The 27,285-nt window shown below is 57.6% G+C and overlaps 1 protein-coding gene across 3 annotated transcripts; it reads left to right on the top strand.

Annotated features, from left to right (window-relative positions):
* Positions 1-2,215: 2,215 nt before the first annotated feature.
* On the top strand, positions 2,216-27,279 carry Cep170b (centrosomal protein 170B). Of its 3 annotated transcripts, none has more exons than XM_055592884.1 (19): positions 2,216-2,274; positions 5,217-5,348; positions 12,262-12,351; positions 13,099-13,179; positions 13,638-13,694; positions 14,804-14,942; positions 16,842-16,946; positions 17,033-17,506; positions 17,817-18,541; positions 18,820-18,993; positions 19,244-19,334; positions 19,506-21,179; positions 22,425-22,668; positions 24,294-24,453; positions 24,630-24,773; positions 24,913-25,001; positions 25,365-25,458; positions 25,613-25,664; positions 25,759-27,279. In XM_055592884.1, exons 2-19 carry the CDS (start codon positions 5,244-5,246, stop codon positions 26,004-26,006), a joined length of 4,746 nt encoding a protein of 1,581 aa, XP_055448859.1. In that variant the 5' UTR covers positions 2,216-2,274; positions 5,217-5,243; the 3' UTR covers positions 26,007-27,279. The 3 variants fall into 3 exon arrangements, with proteins under 3 accessions (XP_055448859.1, XP_055448860.1, XP_055448858.1); XM_055592885.1 differs by lacking the exon at positions 2,216-2,274 and adding an exon at positions 2,779-2,982 and having other exon boundaries at positions 22,530-22,668; XM_055592883.1 differs by lacking the exon at positions 2,216-2,274 and adding an exon at positions 2,779-2,982.
* The last annotated feature ends 6 nt before the right edge of the window (positions 27,280-27,285 follow it).

Genomic DNA, 27,285 nt, shown 5'->3' with positions numbered 1-27,285 from the left:
AGTCTGCAGTGACAGGTGTGTGTGTGTGTGTGTGTGTGTGTGTGTGTGTGTGTGTGCGCGCCTGTTAATGCCTGAACTTGCAGTTACTGTATGTGAGTATGCAGGAGGATTGCAGGAGCACATGTTAATTTTAAATTTTCTGTCATTTCTGTAGTAACTGAGCCATTTTACCTACAAAGGTCCCAGTTCTCCACCTCCTCCTCTATAACTGCTCTGTTTGGGTGGCAGCCATCTTGATAGGTAAGAGGTGGTGTCTCATTGTGGTACTCATTTGCACTTCCATAGTGGTGAGTGGTGCTGGCCGTTTCGTTGGTATGCTCCCTGACCATTTGTGTTATTTTAGACATGTCTGCTGTGGCGGTTTGAATAGAGTGGCCCCATAGATTCATGTATTTGAACATTTGGCCATAGAGAATGGCACTAGTAGGAGGTGTGGCCTGCCGGAGTGGGAATAGTGTTGTTAAAGGGGTCAGGCTTTGAGGTCTTATAAGCTCAAGTCTGGCCAGAGTGACAGTCTCCTTCTGCTGCATGTGGATCAAGATGTAGAACTCCCAGCTTCTCCAGCACCATGGCTGCCTTCGTGCTGCCATGCTTCCCACCATGACAATAATGGACTAAAGCTCTGAAACTTTAAGCCAGCCCCAGTTAAATTGTTTCCTTTATAGGAGTTGCTGTGGTCATGGTGTCTCTTCACAGCAACAACTAAGAAATCTGCTCAAGTCCTTTCAAGACTGTGGTTATGCTTAGTGTACAGGTCCCTTTGTGGAAACGGCACCTCACTCCCTGGTTTTCCTTTCGAGGTCTGTGTGGTCTTGGTTTGAACTAAAGGAAGCCTCTCCAGTCGGCGGCTCTAAGTGTCCCCCTTACTTGATGAACTGAATCACTAGCTTTGCTCTCAGATCCCAAATGCTACTGGTTGGGTCATTCAAGCGTGCTTGGTCCCTTCCCGTCCAGTGAGCAACAGCCCATCTCCCGTCCTGCCCTCATGGCTATGCATTCCAATCGAGTGACGGCTGCAGAGCTGGCAGGGGCCGCAATCAGAACGCAGGACAGCCGGGCACAGTGGCACATGACTGTAATTCCAGCACTCAGGGAGGCAGAGGCAGGGGGAATCTCTGTGACTTTGAGGCCAGCCTGGTCTACAAAGGGAGTCCAATACAGCCAATGATATGCAGGGAAACCCTGTCTGGAGAAACAATACAAAACAGAAGGACTCCAGGACACTATTCCTTCATCTCCTGTCCTTCACCTTGGAGGAAGTCACAACCCAGGTAGAAGTCTCAAGGTGGGGGGTGAAATAGGGAAGGCAAAGCTAAGAGGACAGTGAAGCCACTGAGGAAAGGGTTGTCCGTCCACAGAGCCAAGAGAATGGGAGAGGCCCCTGATCAGGCATTGGAGTTCAGAGACAGGACAGTCTGTGCCTCCTAGGGAAGTCTGGGAAATCCCTATGCAGTTACCAGAAGCTTGGGCTGGGCCTAACAGCCCTGGCAAGGGCAAGTGGAGTATGAAGGCAGGAAAGAAAGTACCCAGCTGCCCTTTTCCAGTACCTGACAGCCTGCCCTCCCCACCCCTCCCCTGCCTCCATCTCTTTCAGCTCCTGGCTTCTCTTTGGAGTCCTGGCCTCCCCCTCAAAGTACTCCCGTTCTAGAGCCCTCTCCAAGGCCTTCATCTGATCAGGTCTCAGCTGGAACAAACCTCCTGTGCCCCACTGTCCTTGGGATGGCATCCAAGGCCTTTTCTTCTCTGCCCAGACCACAATTCAGGCTCCTGCTTTCGGGCCTCTACTGTAAGCCCTCAGGGTCCAACAACACGGTACTTTCTTGTGAAGCTTTTTCTACCTGCCTTTTCTTGGCGGGTTGGCTGTGTAGGGCCCCTTCCACCTCCTTCTCTAGGGCAGGACTGGTTAACTGTGACTGCAGGCTGTAGAGCCTGGGCAGGGGCTGTGTGGACTGGGTTCATGCGGTTCTACCTGGCAGGACAAAGCCCACATTCCCAGGCCTGGAGTTCTGCTGGGCATCCCACTTCCGCCAAGGCCCTAACTTTTACCCCTCGACAGGAATGCAGGAATGCACTCAGGACAGCCCCTCCACCACTTCTCCAAAGCCGCCCCGCCCCGCCCCGCGCTAATCCCATCCCCCCTTGGCACTAGAGGGACACCTGATATCTTCATTGTTGCACCTGGCACCAGCTAGCGGCCAGTGAGAACTTACCTTAGGAAGTGGGAGCACCTTCGGAGTTCCCCGCCCCTCCCCGCCTAGCCCACTGCGACTCCAGGTAGGTTGGCGGCTTTGCCCACCATCCTGTCCCATGTCCATGGCCTGCTCTGCAGCGTTGAGGGTGCCCCAGCCGGGCGCACAGGCCTCTAGGACTCATCCTGCTTCCTTGAGCTGAAAGGCCAAAGGTTGCGGCTGGGAGAATGGCCGGAGCCCTGGCTTCTGTAATGTGGTTAAGTGTTAACTATTCAGCTCTGGGACAGGACGCTGGGCAGCTGTACGCCGGGTCTCGCAGCCCTGGCGGAGCCGAAGCAGGAGAGAAGGGGATCAGGGTGCGCAGGGTGGGGAGACGCGGGGCCGGGAACAAAGCCAGTTTCTGGCTGCCCGACCGGGTGCGCCGGGGTTCGGTAGACAGAACCGGTGAAGCTGCGCGCAGCTTCTGTGGGGGCGCTGGAGAGTCCAGCTCACCTGCTGCGGCTGGACCTCCCTAACCTGGTTTCCGGGGGGCGGGGCGACACAGGGGTGGGGCAACACGGGGGCGGGGCGCGCCGGGGCGGAGCGTGCCGCCGCAGACGTCAGGGGACCCGCCGCGCGAGGCCGCGGTCCGGCGCTCTGCCCGTGGGCTCGGCCGGGGCTGCCGCCAGCGTGCGGGCCGCGCCGGGCATGTCCTAGGCGGCGGCCCCGCCCAGCGCTCGGCCGGGCGGGCGGAGGGCCGGGCTGGGCCGGACAGCGATCAGGAGGGTGAGCCGCGGCCCTGGCGGGAGCACAGGTAGGACGCAGGAGGGGCCGCGCCAGCCCTGCGCTCACGGCGCCTGGGCCTCCAGCATGGCACCTGCGCGCCTCGGGGCCACACGGGAGCTGGGCGGGCTTGGACAAAGGCGGCGGCGAGGAGGGCGCTGGACGAGGGTGCCCAGTACACCTGGCCCGGCCAGTGCTCGCCGATGCTGCTCAGGTCTGCGCGCGCCCGGGAGGGACCGCCTGACATCGGCGACAAGGCCTGGCCCCGCGCATGTCTACGCGGCCTGCCGAGTGGGTAGACCTGGGCGTCGGGTCCCCGCCCGGGCACGGCCAGCGCTGATTCAGGAGACAACGCCGCTCCCTCCCCCTCTGGGCCTGGCGCGCCTGACTGCCTGCCTCCCCGCCTCCTCCCGGCTGCCCGGTGCGCCCCCCTCCCCCTGTGGTCCCTCCCTCCGTCTTCCTTCTCTTCTCTCCTTCTTTCCCTTTAGCCGCCACCGTCTCCCTGTTTTTCCTGCCTCCTCTGGGCCTGCCTCTGCGGCCGGGAGGGGACCTCGTTCTGTCTGCTTCTTTCAACCACTGGGCTGCTCCCTGCCTCCTTCTGCTCCTCAGCATCCGCATCACCACAGCCACCTCCTCCTTCACCTTCGGGTGGTGGCTCTTCTGGCTGGCGCAGCTGAGGGGACAAGTTTGGGGTGTTTATTATTCTCTCTCCTAGCAACGATAGCCGGGCTAGCCCAGCCCCAGACCTCCTCCAGCAAGCCCTGGCTCCACAGCCTTTCTAAGTTGGACTGGCAGTGGCAGTGGTCACCCCATGACCAGACTCTGGGGTTTGGCCTCCCTCTCCTCTGAGGGAGTCCCCGTGCCTGCTGTCCACAGTGAGATGGCAGCAGGTGGTGTCAGTGTGGGAGACATCGGGGCTGGGTGGGGCTGGGAGGCTCACTGATCCTCTAGGGGCCTTCACAACCGCCCTGACACCTTTGGCAGTAGGGTTGGGTCTTTCTGGGAGACCCATGAGGTTTGTGTCCTGGGAGCTGCAATGACACTGAAGTCTCGCCCCTTTAGTCCTTGCCTCTCTAGAAGCTGGGCCCTAAGGACAAGGGGACCCAGAGTCTGGTAGGGGGTGTGCTCCTGGACACATGGAGCTATTTTCTACTGATGCAGGTTTTTTTTCTTTTTTCATCTTTTTCCTGCATCCTGACGGAGTGCTAGGCTATGCACGGTCACTTGGGCTCTTACAGATGGACAGACCCCTGTGTTCTTACCTGAGATCTGAGCAGCCCTGTGTTTAGGCCTGTAGGCATGGCTACTGGGCATTGCAGGATAGGCTTTGGGCCCTAGGATCACTAGTGTGACCTCTTGAGATGTATGTTGTGTGTGTCCATACTTCCAGAGAGATAAGGGAGGGCCTTGTACGGCTGCTCCTGTGTCAGTGATGGCTTCTACCTGGCCAGCCTCATGGTGAACCCACAGTCTTTCTGTACTCATCATGTACACTGTGGCCCTGCCCTCACCTCTGTCCCGTGCTGCTGCCCTACTCCCTGATGAAGTGGAAGCAGTTGTCGCTTAGTTATTCCTGCTGTTGCGCAGTCTCCTGACTTTCAGCTGTTCTCTTGTGAGGTGTGTGTGTGTGTGTGTGTGTGTGTGTGTGTGTGTGTGTGTGTGTGTTCTAAGGTATGAGGGTTCAAATCCAGGGCCTGGCACCCCCTGGCAAGTGCTATGCCATCGAGCCCCAACCCGGCCACTCTAGTTGTTCTTCACGGAATAACAGCTTGTGCTGCACCGGGACTCAGTAGCTGTAGACTGCCCTCTTGGACCACTAGGCCAGCATAGAGCCACTGCACAGACCCATGCTTGGGCTCATGCTCTGCTCTTGAAGCTCATTTCCTGTGTTTGAACAAGGCTTGAATTTTCATGTCGTACTGGGCTCTGTGGTGATGGAGCCGGTCCTGTGCTCCGAAGACTTCTTTCTTGCCCCGGGATTTGTAGAGTGGCCTGCTGGAGGGACACAGACCCTCTGGTAAGGGTGTATGTCCTGGAGACCTCAGTGGGCTGTGCTGGGTACTTCCTGGGAGCTCTTCCTCATGGTTCGTGCAGCATGGCCACCGTCACCTAGAGAAAAAGAGTGTGAGGCCTGGAGCACAAAGGAGACCTTCTTTGAGACCTTGGCCACGAGCTTTTTAAGGAGCAGATCTGTGCTGGTCTTGCGTATATCTGGGGGACTAAAGTCCAGGCTGGGGATCTTCACTGTTGGCCGTCTCTCCACAGGGCCAGGCTGGCCTCCTCAGTGCCAAGATGAGTGTCACATCATGGTTCCTGGTGAGCAGCAGTGGCACCCGCCACCGGCTCCCGAGGGAGCTCATCTTCGTGGGCCGCGACGAATGTGAGCTTATGTTGCAGGTGAGTGGGGTTCCCTTCCATTTCGGAAGGTGATTTAGGGGCCTTACAGTGAGGAAGAGATCCCTCATTGCCTGGGCCCTAGATCCCGAGGTGGACATGGGTAGGAGTGTTGAGTGAATGGTCAAAGACTTGGGTTCTTGCTCCTTCGTGTCAGACCTATCTGACAAGAAAGTGCAGGCTTCCTGGAAGGCTGAGAAGGTATCCTGTGTGGATGGGGCTGAGGAGCATCTCAGAAGGTACTGGAAGAAGGCTCGTTTGTGTCCTTGCTGCTTTGCCATAGCGGTTGGCCGAGGGCCGTCCTGAAGGGCTTGTTCTCAAACGTGATCAGATGGTGGATAGTACTGGTGATGTTATCGTGTGCCCTGACAGGATGGGTCCCCTCTCCGGACTAGAAAGGGTGATATGGCTGGGCTGCCTGGATTTCAGAGCCTGCGTTAGGTTTCTTGGGGTTCATGTATCTGGCTTAGGAATGAAGGGCGTGGGCGTGGGCGGGGTACTGACCTGCAGAGCCCATCCTGACCTAGGGCTACAAATGAGTTAGGCTTCTTGCAGTCCTGGACTGCTTCCACCCCAGCACAGAGCACGGGATCCTGGCCTCCAGCCTCTGGTCTCCGCTCCCCATCATGGGACTCTGAGAAGGAAATGAACGTCCTGATGGTATGCATGGTCACTTGGGCTTTTACAGATGGACAGACCCCTGTGTTCTTACCTGAGATCTGAGCAGCCCTGTGTTTAGGCCTCTAGGCATGGCTACTGGGCATTGCAGGATAGGGTTTCTGGTCCAGCAAAGGGTCTGCTCAGAGCAGCTGCCCAGTGCCCCTAGATGGATCTTCTTTGTGTTTAGTCTCCCACGTGTAGTAGGGGCCATATTGCACACTCCTGGGTGTGTGAGGCTCCAGAGAGTAGGCTGAGCTTGAGCTGAGCATGGTCAGCGAGCCTTGATGTCCCTGTCCATGGCTTGCATAGCCCCTGTGCTGCTTTCTAGAGTTCATGTCCCTCAAAGGTTAAATGTTAGCTCTGGCCCCTAGCGGGATGATTTGTTTGTTTCAGTTTTTGAGACAGTTTTCTGTGTAGCCTTAGCTGTCTTGAACTCGCTTTGTAGACCAGGCTGGCCTCAAATTGACAGAGGTCTGCCTGCCTCTGCCTCCCTGAGTGCTGTGATTAGAGGTATGTGTCACTGCACCTGGCTAAAATGCTACCTCTGTTTTTGTTTTAAAGATTTATTTACTTATTATTTATATATTATTCTGCCTGCATGTACACCTGTACACCAGAAGGGGGCACCAGATCTAACTACAGATGGCTATGAGCCACCATGTGGTTGCTGGGACTTGAACTCGGGACCTTTGGAAAAGCAGCCAGTGCTCTTAACCGCTGAGCCAATCTCTCCAGCCCTAGTGGGATGATATTAAGAGATATCCTCATGCATGGGAATTAGGTCTGTCTTAGGCTTCTATTGTGCTAAAAACCATAACCGAAGGCAGCTTGGGGAGGACAGCGTTTATTTCACCTTACAGTTTATACTCAATCACAAAAGGAGTAACCCTGAAGCAGGAACTGACTGAAATAGAGGCCTTAGAGGAACAGTGCTCACTGGCTTGCCCTTCTTGGCTTGCCCAGCACACTTTCTTTACCACTCAGGACCACCTGTTCAAGGGTGGCACTACCCACAGTGGGCAGGATCATTCCCTATCAATTAGCAATAAGAAAATGCCCCTGGCTTGTATGCAGGGAATCTGACAGATTTCATTTTCTCAATTGAGGCCCCTCTTTCCATTTGACACTAGCTTGTGTCAGGTTAACAAAAACAAACTAACAAAAAGAAAACAACCAGGACATGATCCTTATAAAATATGCCTGAGGTAACTTATTCACTCTTTATGCCAAATGGGGACCCTGCCAGAAGGTGCTATCTTTTGAAGTTGCCTGTCTTTGACAACTTAACCGTGGGTACCCACCCCTCCCTTAGCACAGTCCCTGTCTCTTCATGACTCTACAGCGGGGAGCAGTCACATCTGCCCTGTAAGGTCCGTTTGGGTCATGTAGGTTCTACCAAGCAGTGTTTGCGGAGTGTGAGAGAGTGCAGGGACTGGAAGAATACACAGTGAAGCTTATTTATTTATGACACTGGCTTCACGGAGAGGAAATAGCTCATTTGAAAGTACGAAAACCGTGCAACAGGTAGGAGCTGAAAGCTGCACTCCTAGCCTGTACCCACAGCCCTGGCCGCCTGGTTGCCCCCTCAGGATGTGGTCTGCATATAGGCATGGCCTTGGCGGTGGCTTTGCTCTCTTCCCGAGAGCCATCAGGTTGGCTCCCTGGAACAGGCAACACTTTGAGGTAGCTGGAGTGAGGCTGGGGTGCTGGAGACCGGGAACAGGCGCTCTCTCCTATACCTGGACCCTCCTCCAGGGCTCTTACTCAGAGGTCACTGTACACAGAGAAGGTTTGGGGTCAGGTGCTTAATTTCTGAGCTTCTTAGTGGTAGAGCCCTGAACAGGACCAGAACAGCAGCAGTTTTTCCATGCGGGGTAACCCCAGGCTGGGCGCCCCTGCATTTCTGTCCTCCCTGTCCCTGAGGGATGTGATTATGAGGGGTGTCTTTCTTTTTACATATGCTAGCTGGGGCTTTGGAGGTCATGCAGGTATAGGATGAGTGCAGAGCTGGAGCCCTCCTAGCACCCCTGCCTGCAGCAGGCCTTGCCCTGCCATGCCCAGCTGACCCTTGTTCAGGCCACCTGTTCCTCTCACCCTCTTGGCCTCTGCTCTCCTTCTGGCTTTCTTGACCCCCTCACTCTCTGTGGAGCATCCCATAATAAGGAGCCCCAGGGCTTGCTTCTTCCTGGTAGCTCCCCTTTAGTAGAATTTACATAACATTTGCACCTGCCCTGACCCCAGCACCTGGGCTGCTCTGGCTGCTCTGTTGCGGCCCTGGGACCCTTCAAAGTAGCCTAGACTTGTCCTCCTCTTCTGTCCCCTCTACCTACATCTCTGCCAGGGGCCACCATTGCCCCTGTTCCCTTCCCCCAGCCAGCTCCTGTTCACCTCGGCTCTTAGAGAGACTTCTTCCCTGTTGTGGGTCTCCCCTCTGGTGTCCGCTCACCCCACTCCTACCCTGTGCCAGCCCACACCCCTGGCCAGCCACAGGAATACAAAACCCTGCTTCAGTATGAGCAGATGCCACTATGGGTGGGTTTGGAGGACTAGGACCTACCAGACATCAACACAAGCGAAGGGCAGTGAGGAGGGGGCCGTCAACAGGGCTGTGAGGAAAGGACCTCCGCTTAAGGAGTTGGAGGGCCCGCTGCAGAGTCGGCCTCGGGAGGGCAGAGGGGCAGCTAGCAGAGCTGGGCAGCCAGGCAGAGGGGCCTGAGGAATTTTGTTTTGTGTGCTGGGGGCAGAGACATCTCCAGTAGCCGCATGCTCCCAAAGGGCTATGCTCTCCAGGCCTGCTCTTTGTCCAGCACAGTACCCTCAGAGGAGGCCTGGCACAGAGCCAGCACCTATTCATGACGTGCAGTATCAGGTAAATGGGAGCACATGTGTACATACATGAGGTGTTAAGCTTTTGGTTTTGTTTTTCTGAGACACGGCTTCTCTGTGTAGCCCTGGCTATCCTGGACTCACTTTGTAGCCCAGGCTGGCCAGCAATCTGTCTGCCTCTGCCTCCCTGAGTGCTGGGATTAAACCCCATGCTTGGCTGCAAGCATCTTTTTGTTTTTTGTGTTTTTAATGTGTTATATATGATATATATGTGTGTGCGTGCGTGTGCTGTTAGCTTATGGAGAGCTGGCTTCTGCCTCCACCTGCTCTGTTCTTTGGCTGTCCTTGGCTCTGTGTGACACCCTAACCCAGAAAGCACATCCCAGAGCCAAGGAGCCTCAGAGGCCCTGTTCACAGAGCAAGTTCAGCCAGCTGCTGTGGATGCCTATAGCTCTGCTATGGTTATGCTGGTGATGAGCTGGCAGGAAGGCATGCCCAGAGCCCTGGGTGTGGCACTGCCGGGGTCAGCACAGCCAGGACGGGGCTCTTCCCATGGAGGGAGGGTGCCAGGCGTGAATTTTAGAAACCTATCATTTTAACATTTTAAGTAAGCACAGGCCATTAACTTTTCCTTTAGTGTGTGCCTGGTGCTCTGCTGCCCACTCGCACGCCTGTGTGTGTCCACTCTCTGGCTCAGTGTTCCTCTCCAGTCTCCAGTTGAGACCAGTCCTGAGTGCTGCACCCAGAGCTGCGTCTCCTGGCTGCGCCAGCTTCTAACTTCTGAGCATGTGGCTGTGGCTGGGTGAACTTTACTACTGGTCCTAGGTGATGGGAGATTCCTGGCTGGGGGTGGCAAGAAGGCAGCTCAGTTCCTTCCTCTTCTGTAATCTGAGAGGAATTTGTCATGAAGGACAGTCCTAGGACTTGGTAGGCTTCTAAGTCCACTATGAGTAGGGGCTCATGCGAACGCTGTGTCAAGACAGAGGTTCTGGAAATAGGTCAGGGTAGGGGGGATGCTATGGGGAGAGGCGGTGTGGGTGCAGGGAGGGGATGGTTCCAGGTGAATGGCATCAGGGGGGCTGGAACCCACCCTCGGTGAGGATGTGGTGTGACTAGAGCCTGTCTGGCCTGGCAGAAAGAAGGGGGTATGGAGAGGCCTCCGGAGCCTTGGGTCTCTGGATATGCAAGCCGTGGGGGCTAAGGAAGTTACTCAGGGCTGGGCAAGGTCAGGATGCTGCAGTCAGGATGATGGCAAGGACTGTGAGGCCAAGCTGAGGAGGGAACATGTTTTGGATGTAGACTGAAACCAACTGAATACAGAAACTAGCAGAGTATACCCTTAGGAATGGCCAGGATGGGCATTCCTGGAAAGATCCTGGAGGGCAGAGGACTGAACTGCCTGGAGGTGTCCAGGGTGAGTGGAGGAGGGGGTCATCGGGTGCAGGGTGGGTGAGGCTTCAGGCCTGCAGTGGTCAGCCTGAAGTGCTTCAGGGGTCAATCCAAGCTGCCATCTCATCCACTTTAGGCCAGCAGCTAAGGCCTTAGCTTAAGCCTGGGCTACACCCACATCCCTGCCCTTTCTGGACCTTGGCCCTAAGTCTGAGCTTCCCTGAAGCAGCTGCCCTCTCTCACCCCTGGAGCCCTTGTGTCTGGCAGGGAGGCACGTGGCTAGGTATAGGCTAGGATTTTGGTAAGCAAATGAAATGATATCTGGCCAGGTGTTTGCCCTGTGCCCTCCAAATATCTGTAGGTACAGCTATAGACAAGAAACTTGGGCCAGCCCAATATGGGCCTTGGGGATGGAGCTGGCCATCTCAGGGCCAACAACCTGCTCTGTCAGAAGCCTGTGGCTTTGGGAACAGGTGAACTAGGTCAGGACAGGCCTGGGGAGGTCACGGGGAGAGACTGAGCAGGCCAAGTCTTAACCTGTATGTCCCTAGCAGAAATGTGGGCTACTCTGGGGGAGGCAGCCAAAGGATGGTCACCCCTGGACACTGCCCTTGAATCCCACGCACTTCCTGAAAGGATGTGTGACCCTCTCTCAGCCCCTTCCCCCAGAGCCTACCTCACTACAGCCTGTCATCGTGAACAAGCCAGACACGGGGGGGGGGGGGGGGGGGGGGGGGGGGCGCTGCTGGGGCCTTATTGCCCAGGCGGCAGTGGCCATAGAGGCTGGGCTAAGGTCCACCTGGAACCCACCCAGCTGCAGTCCTGTCTTTAGGATCTCCCCTACTATCTCCTCTGAGGCTGGAGACAAAGTCTCCTCTGCCATGTCACATGGCTAGCAGTAGAGTGGGCTAGGCTAGAGCCCATGAAAATCCTCTCCCCAGTCCCTGCTACATGGCTGGCCCTGAATGGACTCGTTATTGCTGGGGGCAGGGCAGGATGATGGTACCTGAAAGGAAGAGAGGCTGCGCCATAGTGGTGGGCAGCTGGAGGGGCCTGTGCCCTGAGTTCTGAGCTGAGAAGCCCATACCCTGGGATATCCTGTCATGGGGTGGGAGGGGGGTTGTCTTGTACCACAGGCCCTCACCAGTGTGCTCTGGAGGTGGAGCTCATGGTTTGGAAGGCCCAGCCTGGGGTATATGCTTTACCTGAGCTCAGCAGTCTCCCAGCATTGATTGGCTTTGCTGTCATCTCTCAGGCTGAACTCCTCAGGAAATGGGCCAGGCAGACGCCACTGCCCCTCACAGTACAGGTCCCAAGTGTTGTGGGGATGGAAATGAGCACAGGGAGGCGGGGTGCTGACATAGTCGGCTTCGTAGACTGGTGATGTGGACCCGCGCCGACAGCACCTAAGCAAGCAGTGTGACCCTGTTGCTGCCTATGTCCTGGGCATAGGATCTGGGGGCTCAACCCTGTGAAGATCCGGTGACTATCCTGGGGAGGGTCCTGGGCAGGTCGGTGGTCAGGTCAAGGTGAAACCAATGTGGAGTGGGGAGGTACCACATACATTGTTTAATGAGTACCTGGGCACAGCACGAGCAGGTGCAAGCCAGGCCCTGCTCGGGTGGGCCGGCGGGAGCTAGGTGGGGGAGCCGAGTGATCAGTGAGCACCATCAGAGGTGTGTGTCCCCATCTCGAGGTTTGTGTGGGCTGGCCTCCCCTGCCTGCCCTTGGGAGGGAACAGCCTCTCTCAGAAGGCAAGGGTGTCCATGCTATCCCACACTGACGCAGGAGCCAGCACCTGCCCTGGAAACGGGGCACGGGGGAGAGTGCTCATGGAAGGAGGGTCCTGGGCGGCAATAGGACGGAGTGGCTCTGGTGCCCTGCACAGCCCTGTGGCACTTGGGTGGCTTTGACTGCACTCTTGGGAGGGGGCTGCTCAGGAGCTTTGAGGCCCACCGGTGCTGGTATAACGATAGACCTCGGCAACATGGGGACCCTGCCCTGGGGCGGGGCACCTGAGGACCATCATCTCTTTCCTCAGTCCCGTAGCGTGGACAAGCAGCATGCCGTCATCAACTACGACCAGGACCGTGATGAGCACTGGGTGAAGGACCTGGGCAGCCTCAATGGGGTGAGTGTGCTTGGCTGTTGCTGGGTCCCCGCCTCCCCCAGCCACAGTCATGCCCACCCCTGGCTCCCTCCACTCCAGGGCCTGTCCAGAGCTCCTGTTGGTTGAAGATGAGGCCTTCTTCAGCCATAGAGGCCAGAGCTCTGTTGGACTAGGGAGGCACAAAGCTAGGAAATGAGTTCCCCCCCAAAATCAATGAGCTGTGCCCAACCCCACTTGTGGAAGGGAGCGTGTGTCCTTTTGTTCTTTGAGTGGGACTAGGGAAGGAGGGAGGCCCTGACTGTGTGAGTGAGGCACTGGGTGAAAGGAGCTGGAAGGACAGGTGGCCTCTCTGGGGTTTTGTGTCTGCCCTGTCTAGACATGCTTCTTTCCGTGAAGACAGGCCATCCCTGTTTTCAATAAGAAAACAGACTCTGAGCCATTCCTGCTCGTGTAGCCCTGTGCAGGCGACCCACAGTCACGCCAGTGTGCTCTGCCTGCTCAGTGTGAACCTGGGGCCAAGGCCTAGCATCACCCTCAACTCCCTTCCTCCACCCTTCATACATTGCAGCCCTTCCTGCTGGGGCTTTGGAACAAGTAGGCCATCCACCGGGCTGGGTGGGATCGCTGGGGCATCGGGCCTCAGTCCCAGTCAGACTTTCCCACCTGAAGGGTTTGCTGCCTGAGAGGTTGGCTCCTAGGATAGGGAGCCAGGAACACAGTAAGGCAAGGAAGACCTGCTCAGGCCTTCTCTTCCCCTCTCTTCTGTAGACATTTGTGAATGACGTGCGCATCCCAGACCAGAAGTATATCACACTGAAGCTCAATGATGTCATCCGCTTTGGCTATGATATCCTTCCCTGAAGGACTCCCCTACTTGGTTCCATCAGGACCAAGGCCACAGTTGCTCTGTGTCTTAAAGCAGATTAGGGGATTTCTAAGTCACAGCTAAGGCCCTCAGGCCTAGAGGTTACCTGAGGTTGGGCTCCCTCTGCTGAAAGGGCATTCTGTGGTGTTCCAGCCGGACCCCAGCCTCAGCCTGCCTGTCTGCATGCTCAGCCTGGGGTCACCAAGGGGCTAAGGAACAGGCCATTACTCTTTGGAACCCAGAGTCCTGGTTTGACCTTGAGTTCTGAAGCCTGCATATTCTATGGTGGGGCGTGATTGGTCCTCCCCGAGAAGGGGCTCTTTTCCACCTCCAGGAGTATTTGAGTCCACCTACTCGCACTGATGACGACAGTGCTCACCTGTGTGCAGCCACAGACCTTTCCTGCTCCTCCCATGCTGTGTTCTCCTTAACTTAGCCACATTCCAACATGTATGTGCTAGAGCGCGTGCAGCACCGAGTCCCTGAGGAGGCGCTCAAGGTCAGTATCGAGGAGGCCGGGGACTAAGAAAGCCCCCCTGTGGGACCCCTGCCTGTGAGGGTTGAGCCCCACAGCCTACCATTCTCTGCTCCTGCTTTGGCATCTCCCCAAGACACCTTCCCCAAGCTCCTGAGACACCCTTTGCTGGCTTCAGGTGCCATGAATCAGGGCTGCTTGACCTGTCCTGCTGGATGTCCCAGTCCAGCAGGTGAAAAGTAGTCATTACCCTCAGGCTTATACACAGCAACAGGTGGTAAGGACAGCTGGGGAGGTAAAGGCTGAGTGGTTGGCTGGCTGGAACAGTTGGGGCTTTTGAACCCTACAAGATACCTACAAGATTTGGACCATGTAAGTCAGGTAGTGGGTGGAACATGGTCTGTGGCTCAGGAGATAGCCCATGGTGCTAAGTTGGGCAGCCATGGATGTGGATGGACACTGGGGTCATCCAGCAGGAGACCCGGATCCATGGGGAGTAGAATATGCCACCAGTGGGCCCAGCAAGGTGGAAAGCCAGACCGCACTCTTTCTTGGGCCCTGAACCCACGCAGGGGAGGATACGGGGGGGGGGGGGTGTCAGGAAGTAGAGGGCAAATGGAAGCCACCAGTGTGTCCTCTGGGTTGGTGTCATTGAGACTGCTGAGGTCACAGTGGTTGGAGCCTCATCCAGGGAGTTAGGATCCTATGGCAGCCTAGTGTTTCCTTTCCCTTGTTTGTATGGGTCACGGAGCTTTAAGTTCTTGGGTGAACCATGGGAGTGGTGTGTCCTTACCCAATTTTCTAAGTGAACTTGTAGAGTCCTGCAGCTAGGCTCCTGAGTGGCTAACCTTCCCAAGGGCCTGTTTCAGGTGGGGCCAGGAGGAGGATGGTCTCTGAGGCTCTGCCCTTGTGATTCTTGCCTGCTTCCTTCCTTCCAGAGAAGCAGACTCCAGCTCTCGGCCTAGCTCTGAACTAGAGCATCCTCCACAGGGCCTAGAATCCTCAGCTACCCAGCAGATGGACTAGTCTCAGATTCTTTCTGTTCTTGTGGGAGAGGCAGGGCTGCCTGGGAGGCTCTCCAAGGCTGGCACACTAGCCCTCACCCTGAGCCCTCACCCTGTGCTTGCCCACAGCACGAGAAGTACACCAGCCAGCTGCAGGTGAGCGTCAAGGTCTCTGCCCCCAAGAGGGGGGAGGTGCTGCCGGAGCACACGCCGTACTGCGAGTCCTCACAACTCAGGCCGGAGAAAGGGGACCGGAGACATGGAGCAGGTAGGCTGTGGGTGTGAGGACCAGGATGGGCAGGAGAAGAACAAACATATAGAGCCACCCAAGGCCTGTCTGTCTCCATCCTGTTTCCCCTTGCCCCTCTGGATACCATCTTCTCCTACTTTTTCCCACCCCCCTTCCCATGTGACTCCTCACCCCAGCTTGAGAGTTCACAACACAACTCAGTAGTCAGGGCCCAGGCCTGCTTAACCCTGCCTTGTCTTATGTGTCTGCACCCTAGAGGGGGAATGCACATACCTCCCCAGGCATGCCTGCTTTTCTCAGACCCTGGAGCTTCCATCAGCTGATGGATCATCAGATGGCCACCCTTGTGGTCTGCCACAGCTCAGAGACAGGCAGGACTAAATTCCTTGAAGTCAGGAATCTGGGCCTGAGTCTGCAGATTACATGGCCTCTGGGGCTGTGGGGGGGGGGGGGGGAGACAGGTGACTGCAAGGTAAGGTCTGCTGTATGTTCTGAGGGGGTAGCGCAGAGGTGGGCAGCGCCATCTGAGTCTAGGTGGGCACAGGGACACACAGCACAGCAACAGGAAGCATGAGTCCTGCCTGGGTGTGCAGTGGTAGGCTGGGCATGTTCTAGGCGGAAGAAGGGATTTCCAGGCAACCAGGTTCATGTTCTTTCTGCATCAGGAAGGTCACCTCGTTGCCCCAGCCCTGGCCAACACCTGCTGTGCATTATGGGTCAGCCCACATGCCCACACGGAGTAGCTGGGATGCGGGTGTGCCCTGAACAGTGACCTAGGCTTGTCTTTGGGAAGGCTGCTGGGGACTGGGCAGGTTTCCAGAAAGCCATGTGACCTGCTCAGAGCACCTGTCAGTGTCCAGGCTGTGAGTACACAGCTGGTGACAGTGGCTTGGGGCTGTCCCTGAGGCTACAGCAGGTGCAGCCAGCTGGGCAAGTGAGTTTCCCACAGAGCAGACACAGCACATTGGAGGATCCAGGATAGGCTCGGAGCCAGCAGCTTGGAGAGCCCTGCTCAGTGGCAGAGGCATGCTGCTTCAAGAGCCACTGCCCAGCACTGGGTAAAGAATGAGGTCCTTAGGCCCAGTAGTCAGGGCAACAGCCTGGGTGTGGATGGCGGAATAAGAGCAGTGCCTATGGTATGCCACAGGGGAATGCCATGAAGAAACCCATTATTTGTGTAAGGAATAGATGGTGATTTTGTAGAGAATGGGGTCCCTGGAGGAAAAGACAGCATGCACAAAATACCAAGGGACTTGCTGGCTGACAGGTAACCCAGCCTTTGGACTTTCTTGCTGCCTGCTGGTGTGAGCAGCTGGGCAAGTAACCAAGACTCTGGTGGCTGTTGGACCCAGCAGAAATGGAAAGGGCTTTGGGGGGCCAGGGCTGTTTGCGTATTATAGCCAACTCTCTGCCCTGGGGCACTTGACTCTGCTTTTGCCCAGACAGGAGCTAAAAACCTAGATTCATGGGAATTAGAATGTTAACTTCTGGACAGGGATCCAGACATTAAAACAAACCCACCAAAGTGTCATAGTGGGTCACTGAGACTGTGGTGGCCTTCAGCCCTAGGGCCACCCATTATGGCAGAGCTATTTATAGAACCTTAGAAGAAGCCAGACCTTGTTGATGGGCTCTTGCTGCTTTGAGTACTGTAAGGCAGAGAATGCAGCCTCCTTGCCCAGGACAGGCTGCCCCTAAAGACTGTATCTCCTAAGGTGAACCTTCCTACGTCACCACCCGAGAGAGGCCCAGGCAGGGCTAGTGGCCGTCTTTACCCACAGATGTGGAAACAGAGTGGTCACCCAGAGTGGTCACCAACTGGCCAGGGCCTTGAGTAACTGCAGGTCTCAGCCGGAAGTAAGCCCAGGGCCTGGTCGGTAGACTGGCCCTATTCCTAAGTTCCAAACTCCCCTGCAGAGGCGGTAGCTTACCGCACGCCCTTGTACGGCCAGCCCTCCTGGTGGGGTGAGGACGACAGTACCACTCCAGCTGAAGACCGGCACCAGGAGGAGCCCTATCCAGGTGAGCCTCGGCGCTCCAGCTGTGACTGGGGTAGAGGGTAGCAGGGTGGCCTTTTAGAGGCTTGGCCTGAGGATCCCTCCTCACAGAGCACCCCAAAGATGCGGCACAGCAAGATGGTGATTTAGACGGCTGCCGTGCTCCCGCCGAGCCTCCGGACTACTCGTTCAGACGTGAGCCCAGCTACTTCGAGATCCCCACCAAGGAAGCCCCACAGCCACCACGGCTCCCCGAGATGCCAACACAGGAAGTGCCCACAAAGGACCAGGAGGCAGGTGGTAGCGGGACAGCCCCTGTAGTACAGAGCCACGCCTCCTTCACCATTGAGTTTGATGACTGCAGCCCAGGCAAGGTGAAGATCAAAGACCACATCACCAAGTTCTCCCTGCGCCAGCGGCGGCCCCCAAGCAAGGAGGCCACACCTGTGGAGATGGTCTCTGCCGAAACCAAGGTAGCGGACTGGCTGGTGCAGAATGATCCGAGCCTGCTGCGCCGGGATGGCCCAGGGGATGACCGCCACAGCACCAAAAGCGACCTTCCTGTCCACACCCGTACCCTGAAGGGTAAGTGCCTGCTGGGCATCTGGGCAAGTTCTTAAGTAGGTGGTCTGCCTGTCTCCACACCATGGCAGGGAGGTCCCAGGTGGCTTGGCTGACTTTCACTTTCCAGTGAATTGGCTGAGAACCACCTGCCTGGCCTGGGGGCGGGGCAGTGTCTAGCGTCTTCCACATCACCGAGTCACACGTGCTAGGCTCCAGGTGGCGCAGGACCTCCCTCCACACGGGGTCAGTTTGGATCTATTCCCTGTGGGTGTGGGGCGGGGAGGCTCCCCAAGGCTGCTCACTGTATGTTGATGAACAAGGGTTCTCACAGGCCACAAGCATGAGGATGGCACACAGAGCGACTCAGAGGACCCCTTGGCCAAGGCGGCTTCGGCTTCGGTGTCTGGAGCCCCAACAGAGGCCGGTGGGGAGCAGGTGCGGCTGCAGAGGCAGATCAAAAGGGACCCCCAAGAGCTGCTGCACAACCAGCAAGCCTTTGTCATCGAGTTCTTTGACGAGGATACACCCCGCAAGAAACGCTCACAGTCTTTTACACACGCCCCACCCACAGACCCCAAGGCGGACAAGCGCCGGGCCGCTGGGGCTGCTGACAGAGAGCGTCCTGGCGTCACAGTCCGTGCAGCTGCCCCCAGCAGCAGCTCGGGACCACAGAGGGCCAGCTCCCTCAAGCGAGAGAAAACTGAGGAGCGCCTGGGCAACACTTCCCCCGTCCCCCGAGCCTCCACCCGCCCCTTTGGCAGTGTGGGGCGCCGCTCCCGCCTGGCCCAGGACTTCATGGCCCAGTGTATGCGGGACAGCTCCCCGGCCCCCAGGCCCGGCCCTGAGAAGATGCCTCCGGTGCTGCCCGCCCCCTTGACACCACGGGGGGCCAGCCCCGTGACCCCCTCAACCACCCCACCGCCTCCCATTGACCCTCAGCTGACCAAGGCGCGGAGGCAGGAGGAAGACGACAGCCTTAGCGACGCCGGCACCTACACTATCGAGACTGAGGCGCAAGACCGAGAAGTAGAGGAGGCTCGGAAGATGATCGACCAGGTATCCTGACCAGTATATGGCCGGATGGTACCTTGACGGGGCTTGTGGACCAGGGAGGGGCTCCAGGGCTGATGGTCACGTGGGGGAACCAAATGATGGCCTGCTGCTGCGATATCATCTGTCCGGTCCAGCTGAGCGAGAGGACCTGGAGGAGGGAGGTCCCACTGGGCTCTGACTCTTACCTTCTCAGAATGGGCCCAGCTGAATAGTCGGGCAGCATCTCTGTGGGGGCGGAGATCCAGGCCCCTCTGACCCTCAGTGCTATCCCCTTTTGGCAGGTTTTTGGGGTGTTTGAAGCTCCTGAACTCTCCAGAGTGTCCTCAGCTACCTTCCGTCCAGTCATCCGAGGTGACAAAGATGAATCCACTGATGGGGCTATGGCCCAGCGGATGGCTTTGCTGCAAGAGTTCGCCTCCCGAGCACCGGGCATGGCTCCCCAGATGGAGCAACAGGTACAAGGCTGTGCAGCCACCCCATGCAGTGTCAGGGTAGAAAAGGAAGGGTCATAGATGCAGATTTGGGGCTGAGTCCTGATTTAGTAGTGACATTGGGGTCACGAAAACCTAGGGAAGGTCACGGGGTCCTCCTGGCTGCTTCTGCAGAGGGAATTGCCTATGGCAGCTATAGCGTGAATGGCTTTCTTCTAGCTCCTGGCATCCATTCAGGGTTTATGGATATATTTTCTTGCCCTTCTCTCTGCAGAGCCTCTTGGTCCCAGGCTCCCCTGGGGGTCAGAAATGGGTTTCCCGATGGGCTAGCCTAGCTGACAGCTACTCAGACGCTGGCTTGGCAGGTATGTAAGCCCAGAGTTCTCTAAGGGTTGGGGGTCACACCAAGGTGGTCTCAGGTGGACCACAGACATAGTTTGCCTCAGCCTGTGCCTGGAAGGGGGTTGGGGCTCTGTGTCTCTATAGGTCCCGAAGTTCTGTGGCCATTCTAACTGCATTGGCCTTGTGCTTTGCAGAGGACGGTCCTGGGCGCAGAACTGGAGAGCCTGAGGGTCCCCTGCCTGTGCGCACTCGGCGACTGCTCCCTCAGTTGCCCAGTGACAGGGCTGATAGCCCAGCAAGTCTTGAAGCTGCCAGGCGGAGTGGCGCAGGGCCACCGGAGCTTGGCAGTGAGCAGGCAAACCGCCTTATAGGCCAAGAAGACCTGGACCCTGATAGCCTCAGTGATGCCAGCGGGTCAGATGGCGGCCGAGGCCCAGAACCAGGCACAGACCGGCAGGAGGAACTAGCGTGGGCCAGGGGCCGGCGCTCACCAAGGGCCCCTGGGGAGCTGGCCCCCACCTCTTTCTTCATTGGTGATCAGAATGGAGAGGCCACCTTCCCCAAGAAGTCATTTGTGGCTCCTGGGGAGGTGGACGGCCCGGGACGGATAGTCCAGACGAGCCCTTCGGCAAGAGACAGCCTCCACGTCAGTGCCAATGGGAGGATGGTGATACAGCTACGCAGTGGGCGCTCCCCAGAGCCTGACCCGGCCCCGCCAAAGGAGGCTCTGGCCTTTGCCCGGCAAGAGAGCTTCACCAAGGAGCCGACCAGTGGCCCCCCAGCACCTGGCAAGCTCCCTCACATTTCCAGCCACCCGCTCCTCCAAGACTTGGCTGCAGCCCGAGCCTCGCGGACGGACTTCCACACGCAGGACACTCAGCTGATCTTGAAGGAGACGGAGACAGCCCTGGCAGCCCTGGAGGCCCAACTACGCTCCAAGTCTGCAGGAGCGTGCGGGGGGGGCAGCACCCCCAGGCCTCCAGAGGACTCCTTGTCCGGGGATTCAGATGTGGACACAGCCAGCACCATTAGCTTGCTCAGCGGCAAGAATGGACCGAGCCCAACAACCCCCCAGACTCCAGGGCCGCAAAAGGAGACCCTGCTGTCTCCACCAGCGATGCCAGACCCAGGGGGTGCTACCCAGGGCAGTGCCCGAGAGCGGCTCTCAGAGAGACAGCATCGCCCGCCAGGCCATGCAGACTCGGGCCAAGGAGAGCCGTCAAGGCGCCTGGCCATGCGGCGTGGCCATGGGTCTCGAGGGTCTCTGGACTGGCCCGAAGAGGAGCGAGGCTCTGGCCTTGCCCACCTGCCCAACTCTAACCACGAGACGCCTGAGGCCACTGTGGCAGGTCGACAAGGGCCTCGCAGGAAACCCGTGGCTCCCCCACCATCCCCAGCTGCCCGGGAGGAACAAGGCCGCACCTCCACTGCTGCTCAGAAGGTGCATCAGGCCCTGACCCGCTCCAACAGCCTGTCCACCCCAAGGCCCACCAGGGCCTCCCGGCTCAGGCGGGCCCGTTTGGGGGATGCCTCGGACACTGAGGCTGTGGACGGTGAACGGGGGACCGCTGTCAACCCTGAGCCAGCAAACCGGCCAGCCCCTGAGCAGGCCAAGAAACTGACACGCTTGGACATCTTGGCCATGCCCCGCAAGCGGGCAGGCTCCTTCACAGGGCCCAGTGACTCTGAGACAGCCCCTGCCCGCACTGGCTTCTCTGGCCGAAGTGCTGAGCTCTACAGCACCAGCCGTAAGCCCACGATAGCCGAGGCCCGTGCCGCTGCCAAGAAGGCTGCTGCTACTGCTGCCAACACAGGCCCCCGCCAACCCTTCAGCAGGGCTCGCCCAGGCAGTGCCAGATATTCTTCCAGTGAGTGTGGGGTGACGGGTAGTGGGCTGGTGGGTAGGCAGGACGGCCAGCAGCAGCTGAGCCCCTGGGTACCTGCGCTGTAGACCCTGCACACTCGTGCACTGGCCAGCTGTGCCCGTGGCTCCTATGTGGCACAAGACCACCCCAGGGTGCTTCCCCAGTGGCCTCAGTGCCTGGGGTTGAGGTTGGCGCTGCACCAGGCTAGCACTTCTGGTGACTCTGTAGGGGCCCCAACTGCCCAGCTGAGGACCCAAGAAAGGCTCTCCCAAAGTCCTATGCTCCCTGTCCCCTGTGTTGAAGCCCAGTGAAGGGTGTCTGTCTAATGGGAGTCTTTCTGACATCCTTGGATGGCCACAGAACCCATGACCTGAGAGGGCTGTATCAGTGCACACGAACAGTGAACTCTGCCCGCCCTCTGAGCTGCGTACGTGTATAGTAAGAAGGGACAGACTGGAGCTGGCCCCATTTAGGAGTGGCTGGTGTCCTGTGTGGGTAGCCTCTGTCCCACCCCATCGAGGAGGAGTGCCGTGCCCCAGTGGATTGAGTGGATTGGTTTGAGCAGAGGTGCTGCAGTCCCATCCCTTGGCCCTGCTGTTCTTGGCTGACTCCATTTACCCCTGGGGCCTCCCAGCATCTTCTCATAGACCTGCCTGCTGGGCCCACTGGATGGGGACACAGAAATTGCTGTCCCTAACCCGCCAGCACTGCTTAGCATGCTGGCCCCATCCACCCCTCATCCAAAGTGTATTTCCTGTCAACGCTGCCTGGGGCTCAAAAAACAGCCCTGAGCCAGGGAGTCTTAAGATCCTACCCAGGCAGCCATACTGGAGGATGTGGGTCTGATGAAAGCTGCAGAGACCTGGCTTGGGCTGACAGTGGTCTGACCTCACCCACTTGGTGATCCAGCTGTGTAGTCCCACAGCTGGTCCTTGTGTGTGGCTTACATCATTGTCTACCCAGCACCCTTTCCTGGTGTCCAAGGAGGTGCTCATCGCATCAGACACAGCTGTCTATGACCCTGACCCCTCCCCGCCCCCTGGATGCTGCTCTGGCCTCAGGAGTGCCTGGTCCCTGGCCCTGCATGTCCTCTGGGCTGGGGGTGCTTCTGCTGGGGGTTTCTGGGAACACCTGTGATGCAGCTTGCCGTGCAGCACAGAGCCCTCGTCCCGAGGGACCCTGGGGCTACTGAGGCACTGAGTGTTCTCTGTTCTGTTCTCGCTTTTGAAACCAACCCCCTCACTCAAGACACGCGGCGGAGGCAGCAGGGTTCGGACTACACGTCCACCTCTGAGGAGGAGTATGGGTCCCACCACAGCTCCCCTAAACACACACGCTCCCGTGCCTCGACAGCCACGCAGACCCCGAGGGCCGGCAGCTCTGCCCGGGCGCGCTCCCAGGCCCCGGGCCCCCGGGACACAGACGAGGATGAGGAAGAGCCTGACCCCTATGGCTTCATCGTGCAGACAGCAGAAATCGCAGAGATTGCTAGGTGAGTGATCCATCAGGGCCGGGTACAGATTCCTCCCCTTGCCAAGGGCAGACACGAGGCTGGGCTGGCTTCTGACCCTGCGTATGCTTGGAGATTGTTTGGTGGGTGGTGAATAGATGAGTGGGTGATAAATGGGTTTATAAAGGTGGATGGGTGAGGCCAGGTGTGACGAGCCTTTAATCCCAGCACTCGGGAATCAGAGGCAGGTAGATCTGTGTGAGTTCCAGGCCAGCCTGATCTACAAAGCAGGTTCCAGGTGAGCCAGGGCTGTTGCACAGAGAAACCCTGTCCTGAAAAACATAACAAAAGAAGGTGGATGGATGGATGAATGAAGGGATGTGTGATGGATGGGTAGATGGCTAGGTGGATGGATGGATGTCTGTCTAGGAGGGTGGGGGAATTTTGAGTTCCAGGAACTAGTGTAACCACAGTTTTTACTCTAAATAAACTTCCTCACATGGTCATTCTCTGGGTGCCTTCTGGGGAAAGCTGTGCAGGGATGGGCCTAGTTGATCTATGCCAAGTGCCCTGATGGCCAGGCCCTGAAAGGCTTGTAGAGGACCCCCAGAAGCTATGTGGGCCTCAGGGGTTTTGTGGAGGATGCTGAACTTGAGAGCTCTTGGGAAACTGGAAGGCGACGAGTAACAAATGGCCCTCAGGATGGTGGCCTATATGGGGATGGGTTTACAGTCACTGTAATCTCACAGACAGGAACTGAGTGTGGTGGACTGAGATCATGTTGGGGACAGGTAAGAGAAATGGGTTGAAAAAGAGGGGACCTCCTGGAGGCACATGTGGGCCATAGGAGGATGCATGGCCCGTGGGTGACAAGGAAAAGGACAGAGGTTCCCCAGGTCTCAGCCTCACAGAAGGAGGAACAGGAAAAGGCGTGGCCTCTGTGGGTTTCTCAGGCTCGAGCATCCAGCCTACTGGGCCAGGAGACTGGTGCAGTGTCCTCTATATAGAAAGGACCCAAGAGTGGCAGCAGCTGCAGGGGTGGAACACTTAGAACTTGTGTGTCACCTATAGTCAGAGAGACCTGCTCCTGTGTTGTCTCAGTGTCAGACCAGGAGATGGTGAGGAGCCTGGGCAGCCCAGTGGGGGACCATGAGGCATTTCTGGAGAGGGGCAGGTGTGACACTGGCCTTGGGGCAGCTTCGTGCAGGTCCTACAGCACAGAGACGTGTTCCCCATGGTGTGATCAGAACTTAGCTCTCGGGCATATTAGAAGGCCCCTCAACCCAACTCTGACCCCTGGAGTCAGGCAGCATGATGGTCTCCAGGCATCCCTCCCTGCCCCCATTTCCCTGCTCACCAAGGTGGTACCCACACATTCTGTGGCTGAGTTGTATCCATTTGGGGGGGGGGGTTTGACAGCTACAGTGTCTGGCTGTGGTGTGCAGGAAGAGGAGAAGGTCTGGGAGGGTCCCTACTCACTCTTCCTGTAGGACCCTTCCCCAGGCCCAGCTCTGGCAGGCCCCACACTCCAGGCCTAGACCTTTACCCAGCACAGAGTGGAGTTGGACATACTGCTCTAAGTCACTGTGCATGCCCCCCCACCTCTGTGTGCTGAGGCTCCCCCAAGAGGACCTCTGGCAGAACTTGTCTTTTCCTGTTGGCTACAGGCTAAGCCAGACACTAGTGAAAGATGTGGCCATCCTGGCCAGGGAGATTCATGATGTGGCCGGGGATGGGGACTCACTGGGCTCACCAGGACCTACTCGCAGCCCATCACTTGGGAATGTGCCCCACACCCCTGCCTCCACCATCTCAGCCCGGGAAGAGGTGAGTTCCAGGCCCCTCGGCCACCTTGTGGTTTTCCGTTTGAGGGCTATTAAGATAAGAGCCCACACATTGTCCCTGGGAGCTTGTGGTGTGGGGACTTGTCTTCAGGCTCAGCCGTCTCCTTCCAAGGGAGTGGGTGTCGGGCAAGCCATGACATCTGGCTGTATTCTCTGCAGCTGGTACAGCGCATTCCAGAGGCCAGCCTCAACTTCCAGAAGGTGCCGCCTGGCTCCATGAACTCTCACAACTTGGATCAGAACATGAACAACAGCCGTGAGGATGCCCTGGCCAACAAAACGAGGCCTCGGAACCGTGAGGAGGCACGGTGCCCTTTCCACACTATGTGGCTGCGGGTCGGGGCGTGTTTTAGACAGTGTCTGGGTTGTGAGGTAGAGGCCAGCCAGCTGGGGCAGGGAGTTGGGGGGGGCTGCAGCCATGCTAACGCGTGGACCCTTCTAGGTGATCTTTGATAACCTGATGCTAAACCCGGTGTCCCAGCTGTCGCATGCCATTCGTGAAAACACGGAGCATCTTGCTGAGAAGATGAAGTGAGTGGGTAGTCCTGGGGTACAGTGCCAACAGGGTCACGTGTTCTGGGTCTAATCATCGGTGTCAGAGTGTGCAGGCCAATGGCTCACATGTGGGTAGCCAGGTTCTGCATCCCTGCACTGTTCCCCGAGGTTGGGGTCCTCCTACTTCCTCTCTCCAGCCCTCATCTCCATCTCAGCTGCCCCTACCTAAGTTATTCCCTCCTTGAGCATCAGGTAGCTAGTCATGCTCCTTCCTTGGGCTTCAGTTTTCCTCTTAACTCTATCAAGAGATGGCATCAACTTTACTATGGCAAGAGAGATGTCTGGGGAGGTGCCATTCTGTGTTCTCTGTCACTGTCCTTGTCCCTGCTCCCCTCCCAGGATCCTCTTCCAGAATACAGGCCGGGCATGGGAGGACCTAGAGGCCAGAATCAATGCTGAGAATGAAGTGCCCATCCTGAAGACATCCAACAAGGTAAGACACAGAAGGACCCTCCTTGGCCCGGGCTCCCCAGCCAATGGGCTCTGCTGAGCTGGTGAGCCACAACCTCAGTCTTACTCCAAGTCCACCAGGACTTGAGGCCCCTGCATGTTGCTGCTGTGGCCTACCTCCTCTCTATCCTTTCCAGGAAATCAGCTCCATCCTGAAGGAACTTCGACGTGTTCAGAAGCAGCTAGAAGGTGGGTGTGGCCCCGACCTGGGGCAGGTAAGGGCAACCCTGAGGGCTGATAGCCAGAGTCTCAACTGTCCTGATTCCTTGCTTTTTTCCTCCAGTCATCAATGCCATTGTGGACCCCAGCATGAACCTTGATTTGCTCATGGGAAACAGGGTTCCTACAGGGTCCAGTCAGCCAGGACTTGGGAAAGCCAGGCCAACAGCTCAGAGTTCAACTTCACCTGCCTCGGTGGACACCTTGCTGCCAGCCCTGCCTCTCATGAGCTTCCCACAACGGGCAAGCTGTGGGCCCCCCGGCCTCCCAGAGCCTGCCTTCCTTCCTGATGCTGAGAGGTTCCTGATCTAAGCCGAGAGGCGGGCAAGGCTAGCCTTCTTCTGCGCGTGTGTTCTGTACCTGCCTGTGCATCCCGTGGCCCACCTGCCTGGCTGCAGGCGGTTCTCTGTGAAAACCCCATATGTGCCATAACCCCATGGATGGGTGCCTCCCATGCCCAGCACCCCAACCACTTCATCCAGCTCATGGCCACCCCTCCACAGGCCTCCTAGCCTAGCCCCTGGGCTGTCCATTGCCAAGGGCAGCTGTTGAGGCCTCTTATTCACCCCCACTCCATCACTGTTGTCTTCTCATTAGCTGTGAAGGAAAGAGTACGTTACGCCATTGCTGGACTCCACCAGGCCCGACCTAGGTGCAGCTCCAGCCTGAGAGGCCCTGTCTCATCCCTGTGTGCTGGCTTGAGGCCAGACAGAGAAAGGGGCTGGACCCTGGGGCCAGTCAGTGCCAAACACACTGTCCAGGAAGGAGGCCGCTTGCTCTGTGGCTCCCACCTGAGTCCAGCTGGAGATGCTGCAACGCCCATCAGCCTGGGCAGATGAGTGGTTCATGGAGGTGTTTGGGGCAGGGACCCCACGGCTCTAAGCCTTTGGTGCCAACACAACTGCCAAACCCCTTGAGTTTGGGTACTGTCCCAGCAAGCCCTCCTGAGTTGATTCATCCCAACTAGGGACCCTGGGCTTCCTGACAGCGGCACTGGGTGGAGCTGGGTGGGCAAGCAGCCCCTTCAGTTATAGTGAGTGTTAGAAAAAGAGATTTGGAAGCTCCTGGCTTTGTGATCTAAACCACGTACCTGCCCCTGCCATCCTGGATGGTGTGGGCACGGTGTGGCTACTGCAGCAGGCTCCCGTGGCCTGATCCTTTGTGGGGGTCTGGCAGGGACAGGCCCGCTACTGGTTATGCTTTCTCAGGATTTGTTCGGCTGGGGCCTGCCGGGGGAGCAGATGTGGCCGCTGCCGCTGCCCCTTGCTGGTGTTTCTGGAGGCACTAAGCCAAAGAGCCTGTTGCCTGGAATGGGATGGGGAGAGTGCCATATCGACCAGGCTGGCGTGGGTGTGCTCGGTACCCTGCCTGGCATTTGTGTGGGAGTTGCTCCTGAACAGGACCAATCCGCTGGGGAGAGGTAGCTGCGCCGGGGGACCCAGAGACCTCAGGTAGCATGGGTCCCCCTGTTTACACTTAGCTGATAGAGAATCATGCACCGGTCCTGTGTGCCTCTGCCCAGCCCACCTGATGTTTACGTGTGCGTGTGTGTGTGTGTGTGTGTGTGTGTGTGTGTGTGTGTGTGTGTGTG

Source organism: Psammomys obesus, unplaced genomic scaffold (assembly GCF_907164565.1).
Source record: "Psammomys obesus unplaced genomic scaffold, mPsaObe1.curated_primary_1811, whole genome shotgun sequence".
NCBI lineage: Eukaryota > Metazoa > Chordata > Mammalia > Rodentia > Muridae > Psammomys > Psammomys obesus.
The sequence above is the reverse complement of the archived record's forward strand: the minus strand, read 5'-3'. Positions and strand labels throughout refer to the sequence as shown.

What these genes read in the sequence shown, in the direction of transcription:
- Cep170b (XM_055592884.1), top strand. Translation starts at nt 5,244, where the DNA reads ATGAGTGTCACATCATGGTTCCTGGTGAGCAGCAGTGGCACCCGCCAC. An exon ending in GGACCGGAGACATGGAGCAG is followed by an intron (nt 14,943 to 16,841) that starts GTAGGCTGTGGG and finishes ACTCCCCTGCAG; the next exon opens with AGGCGGTAGCTTACCGCACG. An exon ending in TGTTCAGAAGCAGCTAGAAG is followed by an intron (nt 25,665 to 25,758) that starts GTGGGTGTGGCC and finishes TTTTTCCTCCAG; the next exon opens with TCATCAATGCCATTGTGGAC.